General features: G+C 42.1%; 3 protein-coding genes across 4 annotated transcripts; 2 read left to right on the top strand and 1 right to left on the bottom strand.

The window, feature by feature from the left end:
* On the top strand, nt 1–2,944 carry LOC311250353 (bone morphogenetic protein 2-B). The gene is made up of 5 exons (XM_084341994.1): nt 1–426; nt 695–834; nt 1,077–1,193; nt 1,379–1,538; nt 2,376–2,944. Exons 1-5 carry the CDS (start codon nt 111–113, stop codon nt 2,789–2,791), a joined length of 1,149 nt encoding a protein of 382 aa, XP_084198120.1. The 5' UTR covers nt 1–110; the 3' UTR covers nt 2,792–2,944.
* A 1,572-nt stretch (nt 2,945–4,516) lies between these two features.
* On the bottom strand, nt 4,517–13,608 carry LOC311250316 (uncharacterized protein). Of its 2 annotated transcripts, none has more exons than XM_084341956.1 (3): nt 13,505–13,608; nt 13,317–13,421; nt 4,517–11,930 (listed from the first exon to the last, which is right to left on the bottom strand). In XM_084341956.1, exon 3 carries the CDS (start codon nt 11,795–11,797, stop codon nt 5,495–5,497), a length of 6,303 nt encoding a protein of 2,100 aa, XP_084198082.1. In that variant the 5' UTR covers nt 11,798–11,930; nt 13,317–13,421; nt 13,505–13,608; the 3' UTR covers nt 4,517–5,494. The 2 variants fall into 2 exon arrangements, with proteins under 2 accessions (XP_084198082.1, XP_084198083.1); XM_084341957.1 differs by having other exon boundaries at nt 13,317–13,418; nt 13,505–13,542.
* Nucleotides 13,609–17,628: 4,020 nt separating this feature from the next.
* LOC311249966 (transmembrane protein 273-like) lies at nt 17,629–22,522 on the top strand. The gene is made up of 5 exons (XM_084341420.1): nt 17,629–17,683; nt 20,562–20,615; nt 21,970–22,077; nt 22,237–22,262; nt 22,402–22,522. The coding sequence occupies exons 1-5, from the start codon at nt 17,677–17,679 to the stop codon at nt 22,477–22,479; spliced, it is 273 nt and encodes a 90-aa protein (XP_084197546.1). The 5' UTR covers nt 17,629–17,676; the 3' UTR covers nt 22,480–22,522.
* The last annotated feature ends 3,000 nt before the right edge of the window (nt 22,523–25,522 follow it).

The following is a 25,522-nucleotide window of genomic DNA, read 5'->3' as shown; positions in this document are numbered from 1 at the left end:
TCATCTCCCAGTGTTAGCTGAATACAGGCACAGCCTGCCATCAAAGGCAGCGGGTCCTCCTTATCACCCGCCGCCCCACAGGTGTAGAGCTCAGTCCACTCTCACTAAAAATGACAGCAGGAGCTCTGCGCCTCTGGCTCGTCCTCGCTCTCCAGCTGCGGTGCGTCAGCCCGCTCGCTATCCCGCAGGACAGAGGGAGGGCCGGGCGGCAGCAGGCGGCTCTGGGGGCGACCGAGACGGTGAACGAGAAGCTGGACGCGAGGGTTCACCTGAAGGATTTACCTCGAGGTCCAGCGGTGGCTCCTCACAAGAAGGCGCCGCAGTTTATGTTGGATCTTTTTAACGCGGTGTCGGTGTCCGATGGGACCCCGAAAAGCCAGAAGGAGATTCTGGAAGGAAACATAGTGAGGAGCTTCGAGGATAAAGGTGAGTACAAGCGCGGAGTACGATTGTTTTGTAAGAACGTATGTAGGAAAACACATTTACTTGGTTTAAGAAAACATTTGGCTATTCAGCAGCACTAAATTTAATGGATCAGTGTGCGTTATTGTTAGCCAAACGCGCAATTACGCACGATTACGCGCGGCTAGCGTTCCTGGTAGACACACAATTTTAAAGAAGTTGTTATATTTCTTTATAAAATATTATGTAAACGTTCCACTAACGATGTGTTTGACCTTTTGTGCGCCCGCAGGTCACGCTGGAGAGAGGTTTCACTTCTTCAATCTGTCGTCTTTCGGCAGAGACGAGAGAATGATCAAAGCCGAGTTCCGTTGGTTCAGAAAGAAACAGAAGTTTTACCTCGGGAAGTCATACGGGCCTCATTTCTATAAGGTAACATATGTGACATTACGTCTTCTTTTCTTATGTATCATAAATCAGGACGTGTGCAAAGTGTAAACATCACCAGAGATCAGAGAGTAACGTGACAGATAATTGTATCAGCAGTATTTTTGGTGAGTAGTAGACACTTTCCTTCAGTGTCTGCAGGAATTTAGTAAATACAAGCATTTAACTGAGGTTAGGAAGATGGAAACAGTTTAGTGAACCAGCATCTCTATGTTGTGATTGTCCAGGTGGATCTGTATGAGGTGCTGGACAGCAGAGTGAAGCCATGGAGAGGAAACCTCATCACCTCCAGACTGGTGCCCCTGTACACACAGGGATGGGAAGTCTTCAATGTCACTCAAACGGTAACACCCTCCCTGCTGTTTCAATGTTTTGTATTTTTTACTGTTATTACCAAAAACAACTTCTGTATATCTTAATATATTTGAGCTGTTTGTCATTGGAGTAAGAAATCACCTGTTTACACTAAATATTCAATACAAGAGGTCAATGATGTGTTTAACGTGTTGAATCATATTCTGGATGTCAGGTGTCAAAGTGGATCCGCAACAGCCAGGAGAATAACGGCATCCTGGTGGTGACCACACTTCCCTCTGGTAACTGGATGGAGTCACTGACAGACACGAGTGCCTACCTGGTCATATTCTCAGACGACGGGAGGACAGGAGCCTCAAACCAGTCGTACCTGGGTAAGGGGATGGTTGTGGTATGAGTGTGGAAGGTAGTGAGGAAGGGCATGAAAGGGTCACTTATCTGTATTTACTTTGAATTTCAGTAGCACAGTCATTAGGTACGGAAGCCCAAAATGTTCAATATTAAATAAAAAAAATTTCAAGATTAAGAATTGAAATTCTGAATAAATCTTTAGGACTGTAGAATTAAGGACACTTTTTATTAATGTACAGTGTAATCGTAGTCAGGAATTGTAATATCTTCAATAGACATACTTATTATATTACTTTATTACTACAACTGTGTTTTAACAACATTGTCATTTTTTACCATGGTCTGGTTAAACACTTTCCGCTGTTGCCAGGGAACCAGAGTTATAGCTTGTCAAAAACTCTACTCTACTCTCATGGTGTAGGTGGGATAGTGTCGTCCATTCATTCGTGATAATGGACTTCACCGGGCATTATAACTTACATATACCAGCTCACAGGACTTATAGTTGTTGCCAAGCACAATAATAAACACTTTTATCTGCTTACAACTACATTACAGTGTGATAAAACCCATTTATTCACTTTAAATATTACTTATTAATGCTAAAGAGGGGGACTTAAGGTAGAGTGTTACCAGTGTTATCTCACAGTTTAGGAAAAGAGGGGGAAACAATCTGTGCAATCAAGCTGTAGTGTTGGGATTAGATTACAACCTGTAGGTTCTACTGAATTTATGTGATTTAGAGGAGTTCATCTGTCTGTGTTATGAATAATACAGAAGCAAAAAAAAAAAGCCCCCAAATGACATACTTTACATTCATTATGTTATGCTAACCCAATATTATCATCATCTTTCCACAGGACAAGCCCAACCTCCAGCAGCAGCAACTGAGCTCCACGAGCACCGCAGCCGGAGACGACGTGCATCTCCAGGTTTCTTGCCCCACAGCCGCGCCCAGTCCTGCCAGCGCGTTCCCCTCTTCGTTGACTTCGAGGAGATCGGCTGGTCTGGCTGGATCATCTCTCCCCGGGGATACAACGCCTACCACTGCAAAGGCTCCTGCCCGTTCCCCCTGGGGGGAAACCTCAGAGCCACCAACCACGCCACGGTGCGCTCCATCATGCATGCGCTCAAGCTCTCCAGTGATGAAGTGGGAGCTCCCTGCTGTGTTCCCGACAGACTCCAGTCCATCAGTTTGTTGTATTTTGATGATGAGGAGAACGTGGTTTTAAAGCAGTATGACGACATGGTGGCATTGAGCTGCGGCTGTCATTGACCGGCTGTGCACCTCCTGCACTTTTTCACAATGAGACAATGAGGGATGGGAAGATGGCGGTTTGCTTGAATTGATTTAAACATTGTATTTTCGTCCATATGTTAAATTATTGTAATATTTTGAGAAATAAAACAACTATTCCTCAACTATTAATCAGTGATCCTTGTCTAGTTCTCTCGTTCAGCCCTGGGATTCCAAAACTTCTCATGAAAGGATGACCAAAAGATTTAGACCTGAATACAGCATTTAAAAAAACAGGGCCATGGTAAAGTGTTTTAAAATATCAAATCTTGGAACCGACTATTATCTTACTACAATTTAGCCTCTGGGGCAACAGCCAGTGTGAGAGGGCTTCTGGTTTTGGCCACAGATAAGTGGAAAACAGATATCTGGTCTCAAGACTTTCTCTTTCCTGCCCCTGTCATGTTTACAGTCTGAGTAGCAACTTGAGACACAAGAATTGAGTCTTAGTTGAGAGCGCAACCGACTTTTAACTTGTCTGCATACAAATGTAAATACATTTTTCAAAAAAGCAAAATCACCGTCAGGCAGGTCCGAGATTAAGGGTTCCGAGATTGCATTTCAGCCAGCCTGTCCCACCTCTTTTGCTCTCCACATGGTATGTTTACCTTCAATGCGACCAACGCCTGCTCAAATGTGATTGGTCAATAATACTGTGACTACAAATGGAAGTCAGAAAGCTTCCGATACCAAATCTCGTCTCATGCCTACAGATCACAACATGTCTAAAAACTTAACGCCATTTCTTCTGTCTGGCTAAGTTTTTAACTTGCCAGGATCTGAGTACTTGAATTCATGGACATCTGAACGTTATATTTATACCGTTGCAAAGAACTCCCAAACAGGGATTCGTATTGCGTAACCCAGTCCCTCTTGATCAAATCTCAATGTGGTTTCTACAAGTTGTGATGCCAGAAGTCAAAAAGGTGGTGACAGGATCAAATTTAAAAAACATGAAATACATTTAAATGTAAAAAGAAAAGAAACAAAATCCACAGCCTACACATTTGTTACTTTTGTGAGAAACATATTTTATTAGATGAACAATCAAAACTAGAGCATATGAGCAGCTGGATGGTGAATAAGAACCCCTGAGAACCTCTTCAACTCAAAACAGTTATTAAGAAAATGTAAAAGTTTCATCTTGAGTGCAATTTGAATTTGTATATATACTCGTAAATAAAAGCAACATGCAGGTTGTTATTCATTTTTGTCATCTGGTTTACCCCTTTCACTACAGTAACTGACCAACAGGTGGCAGGAAAGAGCTCTAGTTGAAGACTACAAACCTACCCTACCATAATGTAGTTCAGCAGTATCTGGATCAGATTGTGATTCTATTTTGAAAAACTTACTTTAAAAACACAAAATCTGAAACGCAGGCAATTACAGACCCACATTAAACCAGTTTCAAATGAAAAACACATCGTTGTTAACTTATTGTTCACTCATAAGTTATTATTTTTTTTAATCAGGGATTTCGTTGGCCAGTGGTAATTCTTGTTTGTGAACATGTGGGCTTGCATTGCTTGTGGAGAGCATTATACAGAAAACAAACAAACACAAAAACATTGTCACTGTAAGATGTGATTGTCCTAGTCCTATCAGTTATGATTATATTTTTAAAAACAGGAATATCATTTGTTTGGACATTTACATGAAGAATGACACTGCAGTGATATAAACGACACTAGTACAATAAAAGTCTGTAACAACAGTTGTTTTTTATTGGAATGGATCACAGACACAATACAGCCCTGCTTTATTCTAGTTTAGAAAAAAATTCCAATGCAACAAACTTGCAAACCAATTCTCCTTCATGTCCTCTGCATATAAAAAAAAAACATTCATTGCAACAATGCCAGTTCAAGCTTTTAGACAGTATAAATGCAACTTGTGTTATATCAAACACGTTCAACAGGTGTAACCGCAATTTCAACTTCAGCATGCAAAAAGTTTTAAAAATTTAGTTGTGTGGTCAGTTGAAATCAATAACATACAAATCAGTCATACTTCTGAATCAATTATATTTGTTTCATGTTTCTCTCATGAAAACTTAAGTGACTGCAAACTGCCTGGTGAAAAAAGAAATCTCAAGGAAACAAACTTTGCAGGAAATAAAACAAAAGGGCGCAATACCTGAAAAGCAGTGGAGACCCCACCACCACTGTCGATGTATATAACAAACTCTCAGCATTTACAATAAATATTCCAGATTTACATCCAAACGTATCCTCTCTGTTTACACTTAAATACATTATGTACATGGATCATCCATGTCCCATTTATCTCTCATAAATTGCACATTATCTTACACAAATCAGTCAACCCAGCATACAATAACTATCATTCAGTCACAAATTCACTATCTCCTGTCTCAAGTCAAACTCATTCCTCTTTACAAAACCAATCGAGGCCTCAGTAGCTTCAAAAAGACAGCATAGCTTTTTAAAGCAAAGTAATACAAGGATCAGACAGTGACAAAATCCACCCTGAAACACTTCACTTCAAAAATGAAACAGATATTGGCGATGTACCTTGCATTTTTGTCCTTTTTGTTGTTCTTGTGTATTTCTTATTCTGTATTTAACAGGCCAAAACGAATGCAATGAAAACCACAATTTGATGATACGAAACAGCCTAAGCGGAAGACGGATCGTTCCTTTCAAACCTCATGGCCTATCAGCTAGGACAGTCCAGCTCCTCCGTGCCTAGGAACTCCCCTAACATGTGCTCATGTTGACCATAGACATTCTCTAAATATGGATGTCTCTCCTTACAATGCATTTGCCTTGACCTCTCAAGGTGTCTCTGCTCAAACTCCTCTGGTGTTATGTGAGGGGCTTGGAGGGTAGCTTTCTGAGCCATGGGCGACAGAGGCACAGGGACAAAGCTGTGGTAAACAACCATGGGTGGGGTCAAAACCTCCAAGGGCGATGCCTGAGGAACAGCACCCTCTGGTGGTTGGACTGGCAGCTGAACATAGCTTCCTGTTTCTGGATCAAAGAAAGTTTTCGTTTTGACTTGTACGGGCATGTCCACCATGAAGTAGTGCCCAGAGTCCGGATCCTGGAGGAGCTTACGTTGGGTCATAGGAAAGGACTGTGTAACAATGGTGTGCTCGATGCTGGACTGGCGAGACAGCTGGTTGGTTTGGCTGGTGTGGCTGGTGTGGCTTGACTGGCGGGACAGGGCTGAAGGATGTGGTACTTCGGTGCTGTACGCATCAATACTGTGACTCCTTCTCAGTGGGTTGTCTCTGCTTGCCTTGTCTCTGGCTCGTCCTCTCTGCTGAAGCTCGTCCATGATGGATTTCTCAATGCGCTGGGTCCTCGGATCAAGCTTCTCGTTGACTGACATATCAGCACTGAGCCTCCGCTCCACTTTATCTCCCAGGTACCTGTCAATGCTTTGTGATCTGTTGAAAGGCCTGTCCGACGTGGGTCTATCGTTGATGTGAGCTTTGTACACAGGTACGTTACTGATGATCCTATCACTACTGTAGTTTCTTTGCTCTGGCTTGTCTCGGACGTGTCTGTTGGTGCTGCGGCCAGGTCTTTCTGTTTTACCACTGGGTAGTGCTTCATTGTTCTGCTTATTACTTTCCACAGAATCATGGCTCTGTCTCCGAGTCTTGTGGCTCATGCCTGTTCTGTCGTGACGGTGGTTTTCAGTGTTGTGGTCTTTTCCTTCACCCTGTAGATGCTCCCTCTGATCATCTTTGTTTTTGACATGGCTTTCACTATGGCGATGGCCATCTTCAATCTTTTCTCTGTGTTTCTTATCTCTGCTTTTGCTTCTACCGCTGCTGCTGCTTTTGTTCTCAGATTTGTCACTCTTGTGTCTGTCCGCTCTGTGTTTGCTGCTGCTTTGAGATGACTTGTGGGGGGACTTCTGGGCTTCCTCCTTCTTCATCCTTCTGTTTGTCAGCTTAATGGCTTTAAGAACAGCCTTTTCAGATTTGGGTAAGACAGCTGGTGGTTTGGGCAGCCCTGTTTGGCTGTCATTACCACTGCAGGTGGACCCAGATCGTTCACTGGGAACCTTTGTCACTAGATGCTCTGCCATCACTCCGACATTAATTCCCAACTCATCCGCTGTGTCAGTTGCACTCATTGTTAAGCTCTCCAAACCTTCAGATGACGGACTCACCCCAGAAAACCTGTCCTCCTCCTGTGGGACAGTGAGGAACCCTCCAAACTGTGGTTTCTTTGGGTTTTCACTTTGCAGATTTAAAGGAGATGGCAGAAGGGGGGGAGAACTGTTTGATGGAATCTCTTTAGGTGTGAAGATTTCATCTGGGATTGGTGTGCTACCTCTGGTGGCAGGTTCATTAGCTGGAGGGAGCTCTGTTTTTTCCTTTACTTGATGTATCTCCTCCTCTTGTCTCTCTGAAACATCCAGACTCCCCCTTGGTGTCCAGGGTTGTATAGTCTTCTTCAACTTATTGGTGAAGGTGTTGTCTTTGACCTTAAATAAGGAAGGGATGCCCAAAGGTGGTGAGAAAGTGTTGGGGGGTGACATTGGTATCTCATTGTTTTCATCATGATCAGCTGTGGTATTTTCTCCTTCTTTGTTGTCTTTGCACTGTACTTCTGTCTCTTTTGGAGGAGATGTTATCAGTTGCCTTACAACCTCTGGCTCACTCTCATGATCACTTAAAGAATAATAATCCACTTCTGTCCTGTCCGATTCTGGTTTTGTGTTTTGTGAAATATTCCGTGTCATCTCATCAATCTCCTCCACCTCTCCAATCAAGTTCTCCAGAGAGTTGTAAATATTTGACTCGGTCTCAGCGTTTCTGTGCAGTGCACTCTCCACAGAGAAGTAGGATGATTTTGAGGACAAGCTGGCTTGATCAGGTGGGCTCTGGTTGATGCTAACACCATTCACCAACAGTAAGGGAGATATTATACTCCTGGGCATTTCACTTGGAGCCTCTGCATCCACATTTATTTCCTCACTAGCTCTATTGATTTTGTCAGTTTCCTCTGCAACTGCATTGTTAGTTACATTGTCATCTGATGTGTTCAAATGGTCTGGTCTTAAAGGAGCCTTCCGCTTTACCTTGTGTGTTTCCTGTGCCCTGCCGTTGGTGTTTTCGAATGGGGTGTCCGTAGTGGGGGTCATATCTGCTTGCAAGTTATTTGCCTTATTTTCATTTCCTTTTAACTTTGGTGATAATCTATTTGCTGATTCTGGGCATTTTGAGGGTGAAATGTTATCATATATAATTGGATTGGTTACAGGGCTGAATTTTGATTTTGCCTTGTTTACCACATCCCTCTTCTCTTTATCAGTACTGGTTTCACTTTGACCAGAAACTGATTCTTTTGTGTCACTATCTGCGTCATGACTTTGTGAGCCTGTACTCCTGATCTCAATTAAGTCTACCTCAGCAGTTTCATCTTTCTTAAAGATATCCTCTTCTACTACATCTTTTAAACTATCTGTCTCCTGACTGACGCTATCTCTTCTGTTCCCTCCCTTTTTGCTCCGAGGAGGAACAGGAGGCGCATCTCTCTTTTTGTCTTTATTTCGGTTCACTAGATTTTCTCCACTCTCTTCAGACATCTGTCTCACTGCACGTCTCAAATTCACCGCCTCTGATTCATAGCTCGGATCTTCAGTCAGTTTGTCATTAACGTGTTTCGCTTTAATTTGTGTGTTTAGCTCATTGCCAATCTTGCCACCTGATACGTGAGTCTCACCAAGCCCAGGTTCAGTTTGCGACATTATCCGTCTCATGCGATTGTGGTCTCTCAGATCACTTAACCTCTCCTTTAAATCATTTTCTTTTTGTGTAAGAGGGCTGCCATTTTGTTTCTTATCAGCATCTGTCGCAGAATCTTTCATAGCTTTTTTACGTTGCTGTACCCTTGTTACATAACTTTCCTCATTCTTATCAAATATTGGACTTGCATCCGGCTCTGTCAATTTGTTCTTTCTCTTTTGCCTTTCTGAAATAATCTCTTCAAGAGCCATTTTGGCTTTGTCGTAATTGTCATTAAAAACGGCTTTGTTTACTATAACATTAGTGTCTATCTTTGCAAAAGTCTCCGGCTTGCTCTGCTCCTTCTCTTTGTGTGCAAATAGCTCTCTTTTAGCCGATGTGTTCCCTCTCATAGACATCATACCCTTCTTAATATTCCTTAGCTCCCTTGAAATCAAATCATTCTTAGCCCTCGTCTCCTCATCTATGTTAAAAACAGCTAATTTGTTCCTCGCATTATCGAGAACGCGATCTCCAAGTTTTGCTCTCTCCAGGCCCTTTAAAGCATGCAAATCATTAATTATATGCTCGCTGTCTCTCATTTCTCTTGGTGATACCACCTCTGCCTCTGTCTCCGTTCTTGTATTCACTTTCAGATCGCCTTCCTCGAACTCCTCTCCTTGTTCATCATCTGTCACTGAATATCTCTGGCACTTTATGTAATTGTTCTGTCTGGCTGAGAATATATGTTTGTGTCTGCCCTGTTTCTTGACAGATTCATTGTCATTTGATGGTAAATCTAGGCTCTCGTTCGTCGAATCACCATTAGTGAGTCCGTCAACATTATGTGTTTGCTGTTTGTCAAGATGGAGTTGAATATCAGATTTAACAAAATTTCTCTTTGGAACTGGCGGGGGCTCTTTCTTGATATTACCTTTTTTGCCAACTGGTGTTGCACTGGTTGTGTCATTTCTATTCTGGGATGAGACATGATTGTTTTCGGGTACTGAACTCTCCCTCTTGGTGCTTAACATTTCTTTCAAGTAGGCAACCGTCTGGTCTGTTTCTTTCTCCTCCAGGTGTTCTATGTCTGAAATGGACTTATTGATGCCTTCTGACTTAGCTGCAGACTGAGCTTTATTTTTGGCTGCATTAATTGCTTCCCTTGCTGCCCTGATCACATCCATTGTACTGATGGGCTGGCCACTAGTATCTTTTTCTTTAGAGCTAGCAGGCTGCACTCCATTGTATTTTTCTTTAATGTCTTTTGCAGGTTGTTTTGCTTTGTCTGGTTCATTTGGTGCTCTTTTCCCTGCTGATACATTTGATGACAAGCCTTCTTTCTCAAGTGCATGAGGTGAAATTATGGGTGAACGGTCTTTGTTGACATTCAAAGTACTTGGTGAAAGCCCTGTGTTTGCTGGCAGTGCTTTTGGAGAGAGTGCTTTGTTAAGTGTGAGTGGTGAAAGTTTGTCCGTCTCAGTTGGTTGGTCTGTGTGTAAAGCAGCACCAGTGCTCTGAGGGATTTGAAGATATTTCATATCACTGTCAACAGGGCTTGTTTTCTTGTACAGATTCAGGGATGGGTAGTTTAGCTTTTTAGCCATGGGACTCTTAGTTAGACTACCCTCCTTTTTGCTTTGCAGTAGATTTGATAACAAATAATCATCTGAAAGAGGTGTTTCCATTTCTGGCTTATCAAGATCAACTGCTGGCATGCTGTTAGATTCCAAAACAGGACTACAAACTGTCTGTCCAACTGCAGGAGTGCTGAAGCCAGATGCATTGCCCTCAGAACCTTGCAGATGTTTCAGATAATCTGATTGTGGAGATGGGCAGCCACTCCCTGGCACCTCCAAAGTTTTAAACTTAGGTGGGCTGTAGCGGCTTTTCACCCTTTTCCTGTTATCTTTGAGGTTAAAGAGGATGCTCGAGGCGAGTGATTTGTAGTTGTCCCGCTTGACCGGAGGTTCAGGGGTCAGTTTGGCCTCAGAGTGTGGCCTTAGTGGAAGGTCAAGGGCAGAGGGTGAAAAGACACCTTGGAGAATTTCTGACGTTTCTGTCGGTTGTCTGGAGGGAATGAGGGGAGTCATCAGCTGGCAGATGCTGAAAGGAGTCGATGCAACAGAGCTGACCTCCTCAATTGCTTTCACCTCCACAGATCTGACTTCCTTCTTGACCAAGAAAAGACTTTCATCTACTGTTTTTAAACTGTTTTCCTGAGGTGGTACCCCATGCTGATTGACTGGGATCACACTTTTAGCCCTGGACCTGTTGCGCCTCCAGGGGGCAGCACTCCCATCCCCTCCTTCTGATGAGCACCTTGTCTCAGCTGGAGTGGCTGAGGGCTTTGGCAGGACCTTTGGCGGAGGACCGGAACGGATAGGTTTAGGAGCAGTGGGAGGAGGGGGCTCAACAGCCACCCTCTGGCATGACTGCGCCTCCTCTGCATGCAGAGTCTCTTTTCTGTGTGCTTCTGTCAGTTCCTTGTAAAAAGGCAAGTCGTACCATTTAGGGATATTATCTGTGGGGAGAACTGTGTCCTCTTGGCCAAATGGGAACCGATTAAAATCATTCCATGTTTGGAAAGGGCTAAACTCGCTGTGGAGGAAAAAGTTTTTGATGTTAAGTTTCCTTAATTTGACAGTGGATTTCCCATTTTTCGTCTTTGAGGATTTCCCTGAGGGAAGGGCAGCATCTTTGCCCATTTTGTTCGATGAACCATCACCAGTATGATGTCGATGATGGTTCTTGTAATGTCCATCCGAGAGATTGGTGTGATAATCCGAGGAGAACTCCGATAGCTCTCTTTGGATGCTGCGAAGTGCAGACTTATCCCAGGATTCCCCCTTAGAGTCTGTCATACCTCCATTTTTGATTAACATCCCCTCACAGCTTTCCTCTGTGGCACTTAATGCCTTGAGGAAAGACGACATGTGAGATATACTCTTCTGTTGCTGCTCTTTCCATGGCTGAGCATATTTTTTGTCATTTTTGTTTTGCCCTTGCTTTTTAGATTCCTTTTGATGAGTCTTTTTAAGAGGCTCCCCAACCAAAGGTTTGTGGCAACTGAAAGGTGAGTATCCATACAAGAACTCATCATTGTAAACTGCGTCATCTCCAACGCAGAGACTCCGAAAGGCTCGATCTGTGAGAGTGCTGACCTCGCGATCAGTCTCGTCCATGAACAAGTCGGTGAAGCCGTTGGGGAAGCGATGGTGGAGCATGCTTCCCATCCGATGGCTCATGTGTCGCTTTTCCACACAGCTCATGATGTCAACAGCAGCCTTTCTGTCTCGTGCATCACCTGTTTCGCCTCCCTTTACAGTTGTTGCAACTCTGAAGATCCTTTGGTTTCTTCCAGGTCAGACAGAGATTTAGGAGGTGGTCGGATCTTGGAACTTCCTGGACAAAAAAGACAATGAAATCAGTGTCAGTGGTATAAAATTGTGGTTTTAACCCCATCTTCTTACTCACACACTGTAAGCTGTTTTAATTTTACATGTTGTGCAGTTCAAAAACTCAAAAAAAAATGTTTTATTAACATTGCTATAAAAGGTTGTGAACTCTGTAGTTGGGCTGATGACCTTTATGTACAGGACATGTGCCAGCTTCAGCCATGCTGTCACTATGCAAGCAGCAGACAAACACTAAATACCATGCTCTTGGCTATTTTAAGCACTGTATGGTGCCTTAAACTGTGAGCCCTAAGCATACTGTAGCTGGCTATGAGAACAGGTCTTAGTCCATTGAAGAAAATGTGAACATCTCCAATGTTCATGTGTGTATTTCAAAGGAAAGCCCCACACTTCACATTGTTCCCTTCAAAATGCAATATCTTTATCACATTTGGTGAATTTATTTGGTTCACATATAGAAAATTCCCCTGTGCAGCGCTAGAAGAATATTCGTGCCACCAGGTTTACGCCACAGAGCCCAGGAAATGCATGTAAATCATCACATCAGTCACGGAGCTCCTAAGCAGCAGCTGCTCTACTGTAGCTTACTTTAGCTATCTGGGTGAGGTCTTAGAATAGCTCATTAACCCATTTATATGCCCTGACCTGGGAGCATGGCCACTCGCAGATAACTGTTCAAGTATCTGTAAGACCATAACTCTCCTTATAAGCAGATGAGGTTCATTGAGACCAATATAATCACTCAAAGATTAAATGATGTGCTTGCTCGTATTTGTACATTAAAACTGTAGAGTTAGAAAGCAATCCCCAGTGTCACAAGCCAATCGTGGTGAAGGGTGAGCTGAATAACGGGAGGTGAGTTTACAACAGCCAATTAGATAAATCATTATTCTAATCGTTATTACTGTTATCAGAACCTAACGACCCCGTGTAAAATTGCTAGAAGTAAGTGACTTTACTGTATCTTCTGTCTGACTTACAGAATGTTTTGGCTCTCCAGGAGACTTTGGTTGCCAACAGTCTTCCAGCTTTCATAACCGGAGATCAGTTAGCAACTGCGGTACTTTCCCCACATCTGCTCGTGTATTTATACCCAAAGAATGAAGTAGCCCAGTTGTCTGTACTGTATAAAGGCACATCTATTGGAATATAAATGTCCTCATAGATGTGCATTAGTGTTTATATTACTTATATGACAGTATGTATGTGTAATAATATTAATGTAATGAAATACAGACATGGCAAGGAGCCCCTGGGCTGTCAGTCTTTGTTAGAGCAAAACTTAGTCCAAATCTATCTATCTTATATTCTGCTGGCCCTCTGTATTTTTCATGTCTTTATAAACACCCATATAATCACACTGCTCCCTCACCTTCGTTACGAGTCTTTCATGTTGAGTGTAACCGTCCAAACGAGACCCCAGTATCACACACAAATCCTCAATGCAGAGTCCAAGGATCCAGTGCAGAACCACCTGCTGAGAATAAATTCCAGTTAGCGCTCGTCACTCATGGTTAACAAACTGTTTCTCTCGAAGTTGAGGAAACAAAGAAAACTCACCAAAGTGAGTCAAGCCCTCAGGTCCATGTTCAAATGCACTGGTGTGGCCACGGTCCTCATAGTGAGCGAGCTCAGAAGATACCAAAATAGATGCACAAGTCGGTGTGGCCAAACTGAGCAGCAACACAGAACGCAGCTAGCTAGCTCCTATTGGAATAACCAGTGGGTGTCGAGTGGCAGTGCAAGGCAGGCCAGCAGGATGAAATGGACACTGTCATTGGTTATTTTTGTATCTAAGCAGTGAGGGCCGATAGGCTCCCACATAGACCCTCTCTTTACTGTCAGGCACCTTTGAAAAGATGTCAGGGCCTTTGTGTCAATTAAAAAGAGGCATTCATTGTTTGAGTCTTGGTGGGGACAATACAGAGGGGTGGGATGAACTTATCTGGTTGACAGCACCATTGGCTAACTTAGCTTGTGACTCATTTTGCCTCTGTCACCCAGGGAAACAAGCTTTCTGATATAGCCAATTGCATCACACAACTCCAAATCAGCGAGACAGTCCCTGAAGTGGAGACTGGTGGCTGGGCGGATATATCGGCTGACTGATGTGACTGTGGCGGGGCAGGGCTAATTCATGTTGTTCAAGCTTTGTTTACAAGTCTGTGTTGTGGACTGGGTAGTCTAGTTTTAGGACCAATGCAGCTGTTGTTGCTGTGAGATTAAGCTGAAATGGAGGGGACATGTTGCACACTCGTTACCCTTTGTGAGTCAGAGGAAAGTCAACGGATGAGGTCATATGTGAATGTTGACCCTGTGCATTCCCTAAATGGAGAAAGTGGAGAAATCCTGTGTGGCTCAACTTGGTTGTATATGCTACAAGAGAACAAATTGCATAACCTATTGCCTGTCTATTTACATTTGATGTCAATCTCTGATGTTCTTGAGCTTTAATATTACATTTATGCGAGCACGTTTTTGTGTCAACAGAATTCTCATTGTCTGTTACATCTGTTTAAATAGAGTATAGGCCAGAAAAAGAGTTTTGAAAGCATGAACTAACAATTTCTGTTGTGCCCGTCTTGGTCCCAACAACAGCTCCACGACTCCGTGGCCCCATCATCCACAGGACTCCATCAAGGTGCCATATTTACGCCAGTCTATTTCTGTCATGTTGTATTTCTTAAGGTAACAGCCTGCCTTCTCTGCTGACTGCACCTTCCACACTTCAGCTCATCTGTCGAACACTAGCCTGCACATGACTAGCTTTGCGTAGTAGCATATGCTATTTACATGCTATGTTGAATGCACAAAAACTGTTTACAGCGTAAGTGGAAACTTGTACGATTTCTCAAGTCAAAGTGCATGAATGACTCACTTCAAACTGTTTTCACTTGATGCACTGGACGAAAAACATTCATACAAATCATATTTCATTTGTTTTTCGTATTGCTAGCACTTAATTATTGCACTTGTAGGTAATGTTGCATGTTTATTTTTAACAGGGAAAAGTCCCCGCTTTGTTTTGGGGAGATAGACTTACTTGCTGAGCAGTGTGGGAATATCATGTTGTGAGCAGAGGCAGTCCATGAGAGCATTTCCCTTTTACATGGCTTGCACTCATGTCTTGCCCAGAATAAGGCCTCACATGGGCCTAACCCCTTCTTCCCTTCTCACACAAACCTCCTCCTTGAGTCTATTTCTCACCTGTCTCTGTTTGCCTCCAACCCTCCAACAGAAAATTAGACTGCAGTGCTTGGGCCAGATACCCAGTTAGTCCCAATGTGTTGTCCTATGCTATAATGAGAGTTCAGTTCAGACTAGGGCTGCAGCTATTGATTATATTAGTAATCGGTTATGTTGATTATTCTTATCACTTAATTGAGTAATCGGATGAGAAACATTTTTGCTTTATTAAAGAGCAATAAAAACTTTTTTAGGGTTTAAAGTTCCAATGTAGTAAAAATCCATGTTTATGTGTTTTTATGTATTGCTCTATATCTCACCTATATGCCAGTATCAGGCTCAACACAGGCAATATGTTATTTTGTATGTAGGCCTATTCTTAATTAGGATTTTAGAGTTTAGTACTTCCTGGAAAACGATATAAAATGTTGATGACTTATCCTGCGCTTGAGGGCATATACTATACTATACTATACTATACAGTAAAAGTACAGGTATAATAATGTGCCAGTTACTGCCAAATATAACATCTGTTATAAACTGTTACCAACGACTTACGTGTTACCTTTTAACGGTCATGTTGATACTTTGTGACATAAATGTGGTAACTGTGATACAAAGTGGGGCAACAGACACCCTAGAATGAGGCCCAGCTCCCCAGTGTCATGATTCAGTCTTTGTTTATGCCATTATGACTGACACCCACATGTGTTCTTGTTGGTTTTGAAACCAACAGGAAATCAGCCAGGCTCATTCCCCTTCATACCCACTGAGAACTGGGGCAGACGGGCTGAGAGGCTAACTGGCCTTGAGGGCTGACAGGCTAGTAAACCTAGGTATGGTAAATGTAGGACAGCTGAGGCGGATCATATACAGCATCCTGACAGTTGCGAGTTGTGGTGGAGAGAACACTTTTTATGTAGATCTTCTGTCTTATAGACTTTATTACTTTTTCACGAGGCAACAAATACTCCGAACAGTTTCACATTTGTTCATGTGTGCATGCTGATATGAAAGTGTCAAATAAGTCACTGTAGAAATGAAGAACAGATGTTGTTTTTAAAGATGATCAGGGTGTTGTTTTCAGCGATGAGGCACAGGTGTGTTTTGATCTGCGCAGAAAAAAAATTAAAGACAGCCGAAACTGCAGCCTACAGCCTCACCGCACCGTTTCACCCAGCCAGACGTTATTTGCCCTGTGTGAGTGGAGCGATGACAGGGCTGCAATAACTGATACCCTCTAGAGTTGATACGGCAGGCGGTTGACCAATCAAAGGAGAGCATTAGCACGCTGCAAATGCAGTTATATCATCGTCGCGTGGAGAAATCAAGACGTTAAACATGGACGAAAAGCAACTGCCAAACACACTATCAACACCATGGTATGCCAGATATCTCACCAAGCCCGAACCCACTGGGTTTGATCCAGTCTAGCTTAAGCGGAGACCTTGACCTATGATATTTTACTGGCAGTAATAAATCAGAGGAAACATGTCTGTCTGTCTGTCTGTCTGTCTGCTGTGGAAACATCTGGACCACAAATATTTTCTATCTGAACAATATCAGTAATCTGCATCAGACAATCTATGTCAACACGTATCAGTGCCGATCACTTACTGCTGCTCGTAAGTCACGAGGTGCAAGCTGAGAAGACATGAACAAACACATGAAAATCAAATGGCATGAATTCTAAGGTTTGCTGAGATTTGAGGATGTTCTATGAATGTGATGATTGAAAATATACGTGTAAAATATGGAGGATTTTAAAGAAATATGAATAAATATGAATAGATACATAGAAGAGATAAATCAATACATAGATAATAAATACATGAATAAATAAATATGCAAATGAATACAAATATGCAAATACACTAATGATTCATTTAATTTGTGATTTACTCATTCATTTATTTATGATGACAGTTACGCATTAAGTTAGATAATTATAAGCATTTTTAAAAAATATAATTGCATATTTATTGAGAATTAAGTTCTATGATTATTAATTTAATTAAGCTTTTTGTTTACCAAGTATGTATTTATTGGTTTATTTCGCCATTTCATTGTACAATTATTTATGTATTTACATATTTATTTTTATATTTAATTTTGGCCCTTTAAACCTTCCATAGGAAGAGATACAATCAAAGAGAGATGTATAACTTATAGTTATGTACAGTATAACTATAAAAAACTACTGCAACAGTTTATGAAGTTATTTTCTTTTATTGATGTTTCAGTAAGTCTGAAAGTTTATCTGAAACACATCATGGACCAATTCATTGTTTTTAATGGCGGATGCTAAAACTGAAGCTAATTCCCCAAGAAATGTGAGGGGCCTTGTATTAGCTTAGCATAGAGGGAAATTCAGAAGAAGTCAGCTGTATACGTAATCTTTGAATCTGAAGAAACCCACAAGCTCAGGAAATTGCTCACCAGTATAAGCATGAGTAAAGACTCACTGCGCTCACTGTCAGTAAACGAAAGAGATGAGAGCGCATCGGACGTGTGGGTGTTTGCCAGCTGCTTTCAGGGCTATCCTCATGACTGGTGAGTACAATGGATGTATGTATGTTGCAGTTAATAGTAAATCTTATATAGATGCGACATACTGTGATTATAAATGAGGTAGGGTGAGCACACTGCTCTGTAGTGTTGACGTGTAAGTGTTGACTGTTGACTGACTACAGTAATGATGGTAGGAAAGACCATTAGATGTCAGCAAGTTCACCATGACAGTTTCTAATGAAGTAAGCTGCCATATAAGGCCTACATGTAGTGACTGAGAACATTCTGATCTGTTTTACCATCAAAACATTTTTTTTCCATAGAAGTGTATTTTTGTGAAACCAGCAGTAGGCTCCGAAACCGAGTTAAAAAACAAACTTCAGTCTATACACGCTCGGTTATGTACTTTTACAAAGTTACTCCAGCAGCTCAAACAAGCTAGCTAGTGAGATAACCAAAGCTAGCCTTCACTAAAGCCAAAGGTAAACTGAACTGATACCTTGCTATTCAGTCAGTCATAGTGAAATTAAGCATTTACTAAAACTATGATCTTTTAAAAAAAATAACTATATCTGAACTCTTGCTAAAGCTAACTAGCTAACTGATGGCCTACGATTAGTAACCCCAATATTTTGAAAAATGTCCCATTTGACTGACAGCCCGTTATTTTCTGAACATACATATCTGTTTTCACCAACTTATGTAGGAAACTTAACTAATGTAATTAGTTTAATCCAAATCATGATCGTATCCTCAACCTAACCAAACTACAACGGTTTCACAACGTTAAACACGTGTATATTATTCTTCTCCTTTAACTGCATCACAACATTTCACATCAGTCGTTTTTCTTAATTTCACCGCTTCTGACTTCAACAAATCAATGCATTATTTTCATTTTTTTGTTACTGCATGTTCAGGTTTTGCACCAAAGCACAACAATGTTCATGTGATATATTAGGTAAAAAAAGAAGGTGCCATATTGTCTTTCTGCCAGATTATTCAGTATTCCTAGACCTTTGCTGTGAGTTCAAGCCGCAGTGAGCTGGCAGACTCTGCTGGCTGGACATGACACATTATGTAAGAGGTCGCTCTCTGGTCACTGGAAACTTTATCTCTCCAAACACCCAGGACGCATTAAGCTGAAATTACCATAGACTGGTACATAACACATGGACCGACCCATGACTGGTCACAGGTTCAATCCCTGCCACGGCTCACCCTTCAGCCTCTGGCCTGTGACCTTCAGGTGCCCAACCTGTAAATGCACTGAAATGAAATGAAATCACATCATCATAATTACAGTATGCTGACTGATAAAGGGCCGCTGAAGAGGTCACAAAGGTTATTCATGATGCTGAAGTTGCATTTACTTCAGCTCTCATTAAGGCTCCCACGTACTGTACAGTAAACGGGCCGCAGAGCTGCCAGAGGAATGTCACTGGTGGTTTTAAAATGTAAGATAGCCGCTTGCTAAGCGTGTATGCTCTGTTTCAGTAACACCCTGCTCCACTCACACTCTCACTTATAATCATAGCTCAGCACCCACAGGACCACTCCACTGTCTTTTGACCTCTCTATAGGAACAGCTGAGCACTGCCTGGCTCAAGGATGTCTGGTCAATAACTCATAACACTGGATATTTCCTTCCTATATATTTCCTTGCATGTCCTCAACTTAAAATCCCAATCTAAATGAATTATATTTCGGGAGGAGACATGAATCCTCTAAGAACAGTCAGCATGCCTGATTACTGCCTGCTCGTTTTCAGAGTGGCGTTCCATGACCTTCAATCTAAATACATAAATGCCACATTTCCTTACCGCAAAGTATTTAAACTCTTCAACCGTTTCACCCTGTTTCACCGTAAAATAAGCTTTACACTGAATTAAAGGTGCAGTATGTAGTGTTGGGGAAGAAATTTCAATCACAAGAGTAAGATCTTCACCGACTGAAACCATTTTTAGGCCAAACAAACTAAATAAACAAACACTCTTTGTTTTCATGACTGAATAAACAAACTGACCCTAAAGGACAACACAGTTTCATACCGTTTCCCTTTGTTTACATTTGGCGGACCCTGCCGCCTTTCTAGCCTCAAGCAGTGTTCCTTATTTTCCCCTGAGAGCAGCTTGTTACACTACATACTGCCCCTTTAAAAACGGGAACTTTTGATCTCATCATTGATTTAATCTTAAATCTGCTACAGGGGTGATACAATCATTTTTCTTTATCAAACATTTTTATATTTTTCTCACTCTCATACTCTGTGAATTCAAATGTGTATTCCTGCTCTGCTTTCTGTTGTGCTTTGTTTAAAAAAGGTAAGGCATGCCGTCAACACGCCTACCAGCAGCAGGCACATGTGAAGCTAGGTCTAAAATAACCATGGGAACTGTATGTGTGTAGCTATTCATGCATGTGTGTGTGTGTGTGTGTGTGTGCGTGTCTGTTTCAGATCAACCCTCAAAGACCTGATTCATTGTTATTTCTGTCTTCATGTATTGCTGTAAATCCTGCAAATTGTCCGTGCGTGTCTTGAAAATAATCTAGGTGTGCACTGGTACTGTATGTTATCTGAGGCAGGAGCCAGAGGTCAGAGGTCAGAGGTTAACCCCTCTAACCACACCGGACCTGTTACAGGACAGCTTACACCTCCAGTGGTGAAACCCCGAGGCTGGGAATAATGACAACCGCCAGACATTTTACTTTCCTACAACTCAGTCTGCAGATGCATGAAAGCACTTCACGAAGGCTGAGCGTCGAGTAATTGTTTTTGAACTGAGCTGTGCAGCGCGCTGACAACGATCTCGGTCTTATCTGATACACAACAGCACTGCGGTGTTGCCTCCTTCCTGCCTGTGTGAATGGCCTGTTTTTGTGACCTGAAAATAATCCAGTGAAAAACAATGTGTTTCAGAGAGTCTTCTGACGAGTGTGAGAGGCGACGGAGCAGACTCTGAAGAAAAACTAGGTGGGTCAACAGATTACAATGAAGATAGAAACAGTTGACGGTAAATTTGAAAGTCATTTACTACGTGATCTGCGTGATACAGCGGCAGCTTCTGTGGAATCTCCTGTTTGTCAGTCATTCAACAACAATATTAAACTCACGCCACATTAGATAGATACTAAATGCCATTTAGGGTGGTTCTTTTAAGTTACGCAATGTTACATTTTTGGTAAATAATGACTTTTCTGAGCAATGATTCTTCTAGACACTGCTGTGTTTTTCATTTTCCAGGAGACTGACTGAGACAGTTGAGATGCAATAAAAAGCTGGTATTTGTATTATTTTGGGCTAATATCAGTTTTGACATCAGAACAATGCTCAATAACTTTTTAAAGTCCACATGAAATGGCTAATCAAGTGCTATTCCAGTGAAAACAGGCAGCAGCCAATAGTGCGCAGTGTACGTCATGGCCCACCCTACCACAGTCCCGAACCGCCGAGTTGCTGACGCTGACTCTCATCGGACAGTCAGCTGCCAGTTGACATGGTCGGACCGGGACAGAACAGCACATCCTCCAACACGACGGAGGCCAATTTGCCAAAGAGAATACAGCACCGAGGTGGTTTCCGTGCCAGCCTTGGCCCCTGGCAACCCGGAGCTGAGTCAGCAAGGACCGCTCACCGAGCTAACGGCAGCTAACTACATTAAGCAGCAGCAGCAGCAGCAGTTAGTTAGCACTTACTTTAGCAACCAAGCTACCGGAAAAACATAAATAACTGGCCTCGGCTGCTCACAGCCCCGGTCTGGAGCTTACGTATGTTTGTTAGCAGTGGCTTTAGAACTATCAAAAAAAACTAATAAACAGCCATTTTGACTTCATGGGGATTTTAAAGGGGCTCTATGTAAGAATTTGTAGCAATTTACATGTATTATAACTTTTTATTGGCCATGTGTGTGCGGATTGTAATGATGTGAATTATTACAAACTTTTACGTTTGATTATGGATAAGCGAGTACACCGTTATATTTATCTGTTCAACCAACACAATCATCTGTATGGCTGTTGGCTCACACTGACCAGCAGTGACCCCCTCGTGATTCCTCGACGTTCAGGATTCGAATTGCAAACACCGGTGACCCAATTCAATTAGCGGAAAGGAGCATGATACCATGACTGGGACCTTTATCTTCCTCAGAGTAAACAAGTTGTGAAATCAAACATCTTCCCTCCCCTCCTTTCATACAAGCGTCGTTCAGCGCGTCAGGAGCAGTGAACATGAGCTGGCGTGTCCCAAACTTCACGTTCTGTTCTGTCGCAGGTGTTACATTGCATCTTGTTGTTAAACGATGTCTGCTGTTTGTTTGTCCCTCCAGATATTAAATATGCTTTGATCGGAGGTGGGATCGGCCTGTTCATGGTGGCCGGATTCATTATTTTGAAGGTGTGCATGATCAGGAAGCAGGCCAGTGAAAACAGCACAGGTGACATTTCTAAATTCTTCCTCTTTGGGTTGTCTTTTTAGATTCTTCTGAATTCTGTTTGTTAGTATATCGTAATCACATAAAAGTTGGAAAATTTAAGCTAATATGACACTATATAAACACATGGTTTGCTTAATGTGACAAACTTCCTCCCCATAGATGGCAGAGTGAGGAGACCTTCAGGGGTAAGATAGTACAAACTAACGTATTTCTTTGTTTTCTGTATATTTTCATCATGGAAGACACGAAGCTGGCCGTGAATATTTTCTGACATGACACAAAGTCTTTACTTTACCCGTAACCTTCATTTACTCTCAACCACAGCCTCAAGTATTTACTCTGAGCCGCCTCAGCCAATCAGAACATCCCAGGGCGGCGGTGTCCCGTGACATGCAGTGTTAAAGGTCAGGCAGAGTGGCGTGAACCCTGCACGAGTGGCTTCTGGGTGGGAGGTCAACCAGGCGGCCCGCTGTCCCGTCACGTTTGGCCTCACAGGCGCCAACGTGGATGGATTTTACCTCACGTTATTGTTCCTCAATAACATGTGTCTTTATTCTGTTTTTAAATAAATGTCTGAGGAGGATTTGTAATAAGGCCTTTTCATTTGGCTGTGGAGAGTTGATTTAATTCAAATGTTTAGTAAAAAAAGGTTTCAGAGCTTGAATATGTGGGTGTGTTTGTGTTTCGTTTAACTCCTCTTCAGGAAAATCCAACTGTTCTACTGACACACATACTGCCTTTAAAACCACTCAGCAGAAAGAGTCCGGAATAATACACACTTTATACAACGTCCACAAGAGGGCGATGTTTACCTCCAGGAAAGGAAACAACCTTCGAGTCCAGTTTCACATCTGAGCACCAGAGGAGCCTTGTTAAACAATTCTTTGTACTTTCATTACTTGTATTTGCGTCAGAACATGAGCAGTAACTACTGATGGGACATTTGATCGCATCTGGAAAATGACAATGTTTTTTTCCCACATGTTGGACATCAAAAAAATCCTTCAACTGTATCCTAATCTCCGCTCTTTTTGCATTTTGTAGCACGTTTTCCACTCGCAGGGTCCGTTTGAATTCAAATAATTGGCTTAGCATGGCAGTGCAGATGTCTGACAGTGTTATTTTCCCACCATGCATTGAATTCATTCATGCATGCAGTTCAGAAGAAGTGAAGTTTACCTTCATCCCTGACAAGAGATCGAACTTCGATAAAATCAGCTTTTGACTTGTTTGTAAATCACTTTAAAAAATAGAAAACACACAGGAAAGTGCAAGAATGAAGAATCCTCACACTCATAACACTTCATAACATTTTATTTTCTTCATTTGTCTTTAAGGTTTGTTTGCCCAACAAAATATCATATTAACCGTACAGCAGTCAACCAAGGACAACTTGGACAACAACAAGGAATTTTTGCACACTTTAAGCAAATTTCAACATGAATATGTGTTTTCAGCTGTATTGCTAACGTGCTAACTTTGCTAGTTGTGCTAAAATGTGCTTCACATACTCCAAACAACAATGTTTTTGGATTCACTCTATGTGAAAAGATGAGAAAACTATCTTAACTAAACTTTCATTTAGTAGCAGTTCGGGAGCTTTCAATCCTTTCATACAAACTTAAGTTTAACATGCTAAATATTAATTGTCAAAATGTCTGTTGGTACAAGAAAAGTCAGTGTATTGAATTTTGTTCATCCTTAAATCAAAATACCTTCCACTGTTGCACTTACTGTGCTGCGAGCACGTTCAGCGCTCAGGCTACAGATACAGTGTTCTGGCACCGCTTCCACCATATGATCTATATCATCCTAATCAGGAGTCTGAGTCTGCTGCCAAGTTTGTGAGGCTGCCTCCCCTGGCCCAGAGATGGATTAAGAAGCAGCATTACAAAAAACCTTCTCTAATATCCTGGTAACCCAATATTCAAACACAGAATAATAACTAACAGATGCGGTCATTGTTCAAGTCTTACTGTTTATTGCTTAACTATTGAAAAATCTGTTCGGAGACGTTGCACTGAAGAACCTTGTTATAACATAACAGCTACTTCCTGCTTTTTCATCACTGTGCTGTTCTGTACGACTTCAACAGACAGAGCTGCAGTTGTTGAAGTCATGTTTACTGCACGCTCGCTAAGCTAACGTTACACATTGCCTCCATCCGCAAGAAAAATCTTAAAGCTGCTATGAACAATAATTTGACGGCTCGATGGACTAATGACCTAATGACCACAGTGAATTATCACCTCACGTTGCAGTTTCTCTCAGCAGACATTTTAGTGTCTTTCAGCTCTCTGCTGTTTTGGTTCGGTCTCAGAGGCCTCATTAAACTGGTTTCCAGCTGCATCAGGCAGACATGTCCTCATACTTAAACAACTGAGTAGGTTTATTGCCGATGACTCCGTAAATAACATCTGACTGTTCCCACAACGACACAAAAACCTCAGTATGGAGCCCTCTAAGGGTCATTGCCCGAACTTTTTTAAGGACTACTTTTGCGTTATCTCCCAATATATTTTGCGTTCTCTCACAATAATGTTTGCATATTAGGAGGTAATGCAGAATTATTGCGAGGGAAGGCAATAAATAATGTGAGGTAAAGCAAAAGTAAAAACATTTTTGCCATGGCCTTTAGGGGGCTCCATACCTCAGTAACCTCCACAGTGACCTCCCCATTAAATCTCATGGATGTAGCCTCACGAACCCACTGTAAACTACCAGCCCAGTACGAAATGGCAGACAAAGTTAGAAACTAGCTACAATACCAGATTGTTTTCCTCGGGATAGTGGAGACAGAGCTGAAGAAGAGCGAATATTGAATTAGCATTTTACTCAGTTTCCAGGCAGATGTGACTAGCTGATGATCATTAAAGGTGCCATATGTAAGAATTACAATTAAAACAATCAAAAAAGGAACTAAAACTATCAACAGAATCTGAAGAAATAGCCATTTTAATGTCATTTTAGGGTGCCGCACCCTGCTAGCATTCCCTGCTGGGTCCCCCTGCCGCCCTCCTCCCGGGGGTGCAAAGCTCATGTGCTATGAACAACAACAAAACTTCCCCAGTGGTTACTCTGTTGATATGCTGCCCCTTATCTGTTTGGAGTATGAATCAGGTGGCCAAATCTTACAAATTGCACCTTTAAGGGAAAAAGCTTTCTGCCGAAATGACAATAAGCAGGAAAAACAACTTCTTCGCAGTGTTTAGAGCCCTTTTATGGTGAATCCCTCTCCACATTTTGCACTGAACGCTGAAGGTGAAAGAGCTTTGGTAAAGTGGGGACTCCTTTGTCAAAGAGACAGCCATGTTTGTCAAACCGTCGCCAGACTAGAAGCACTTATGAGGCCCCCCGTCTCCTCCATTATCTGTAAATCAAAAAGTGTCCCAGATCTCTACAGCGCTGCTCTCAGAGGTTTGATAAAAGCCAGAAAAGTGTCGCC

Source organism: Pagrus pagrus (assembly GCF_965226575.1).
Source record: "Pagrus pagrus genome assembly, chromosome: 21".
NCBI lineage: Eukaryota > Metazoa > Chordata > Actinopteri > Spariformes > Sparidae > Pagrus > Pagrus pagrus.
Note: the sequence above shows the minus strand (reverse complement) of the source record. Positions and strands in the feature narration are given on the sequence as shown.

What these genes read in the sequence shown, in the direction of transcription:
- LOC311250353 (XM_084341994.1), top strand. Translation starts at nt 111, where the DNA reads ATGACAGCAGGAGCTCTGCGCCTCTGGCTCGTCCTCGCTCTCCAGCTG. An exon ending in ACGGGCCTCATTTCTATAAG is followed by an intron (nt 835 to 1,076) that starts GTAACATATGTG and finishes GTGATTGTCCAG; the next exon opens with GTGGATCTGTATGAGGTGCT. An exon ending in CTCAAACCAGTCGTACCTGG is followed by an intron (nt 1,539 to 2,375) that starts GTAAGGGGATGG and finishes ATCTTTCCACAG; the next exon opens with GACAAGCCCAACCTCCAGCA.
- LOC311249966 (XM_084341420.1), top strand. An exon ending in AGACTCTGAAGAAAAACTAG is followed by an intron (nt 20,616 to 21,969) that starts GTGGGTCAACAG and finishes TTGTCCCTCCAG; the next exon opens with ATATTAAATATGCTTTGATC. An exon ending in GAGTGAGGAGACCTTCAGGG is followed by an intron (nt 22,263 to 22,401) that starts GTAAGATAGTAC and finishes TCTCAACCACAG; the next exon opens with CCTCAAGTATTTACTCTGAG.
- LOC311250316 (XM_084341956.1), bottom strand. Translation starts at nt 11,797, where the DNA reads ATGAGCTGTGTGGAAAAGCGACACATGAGCCATCGGATGGGAAGCATG.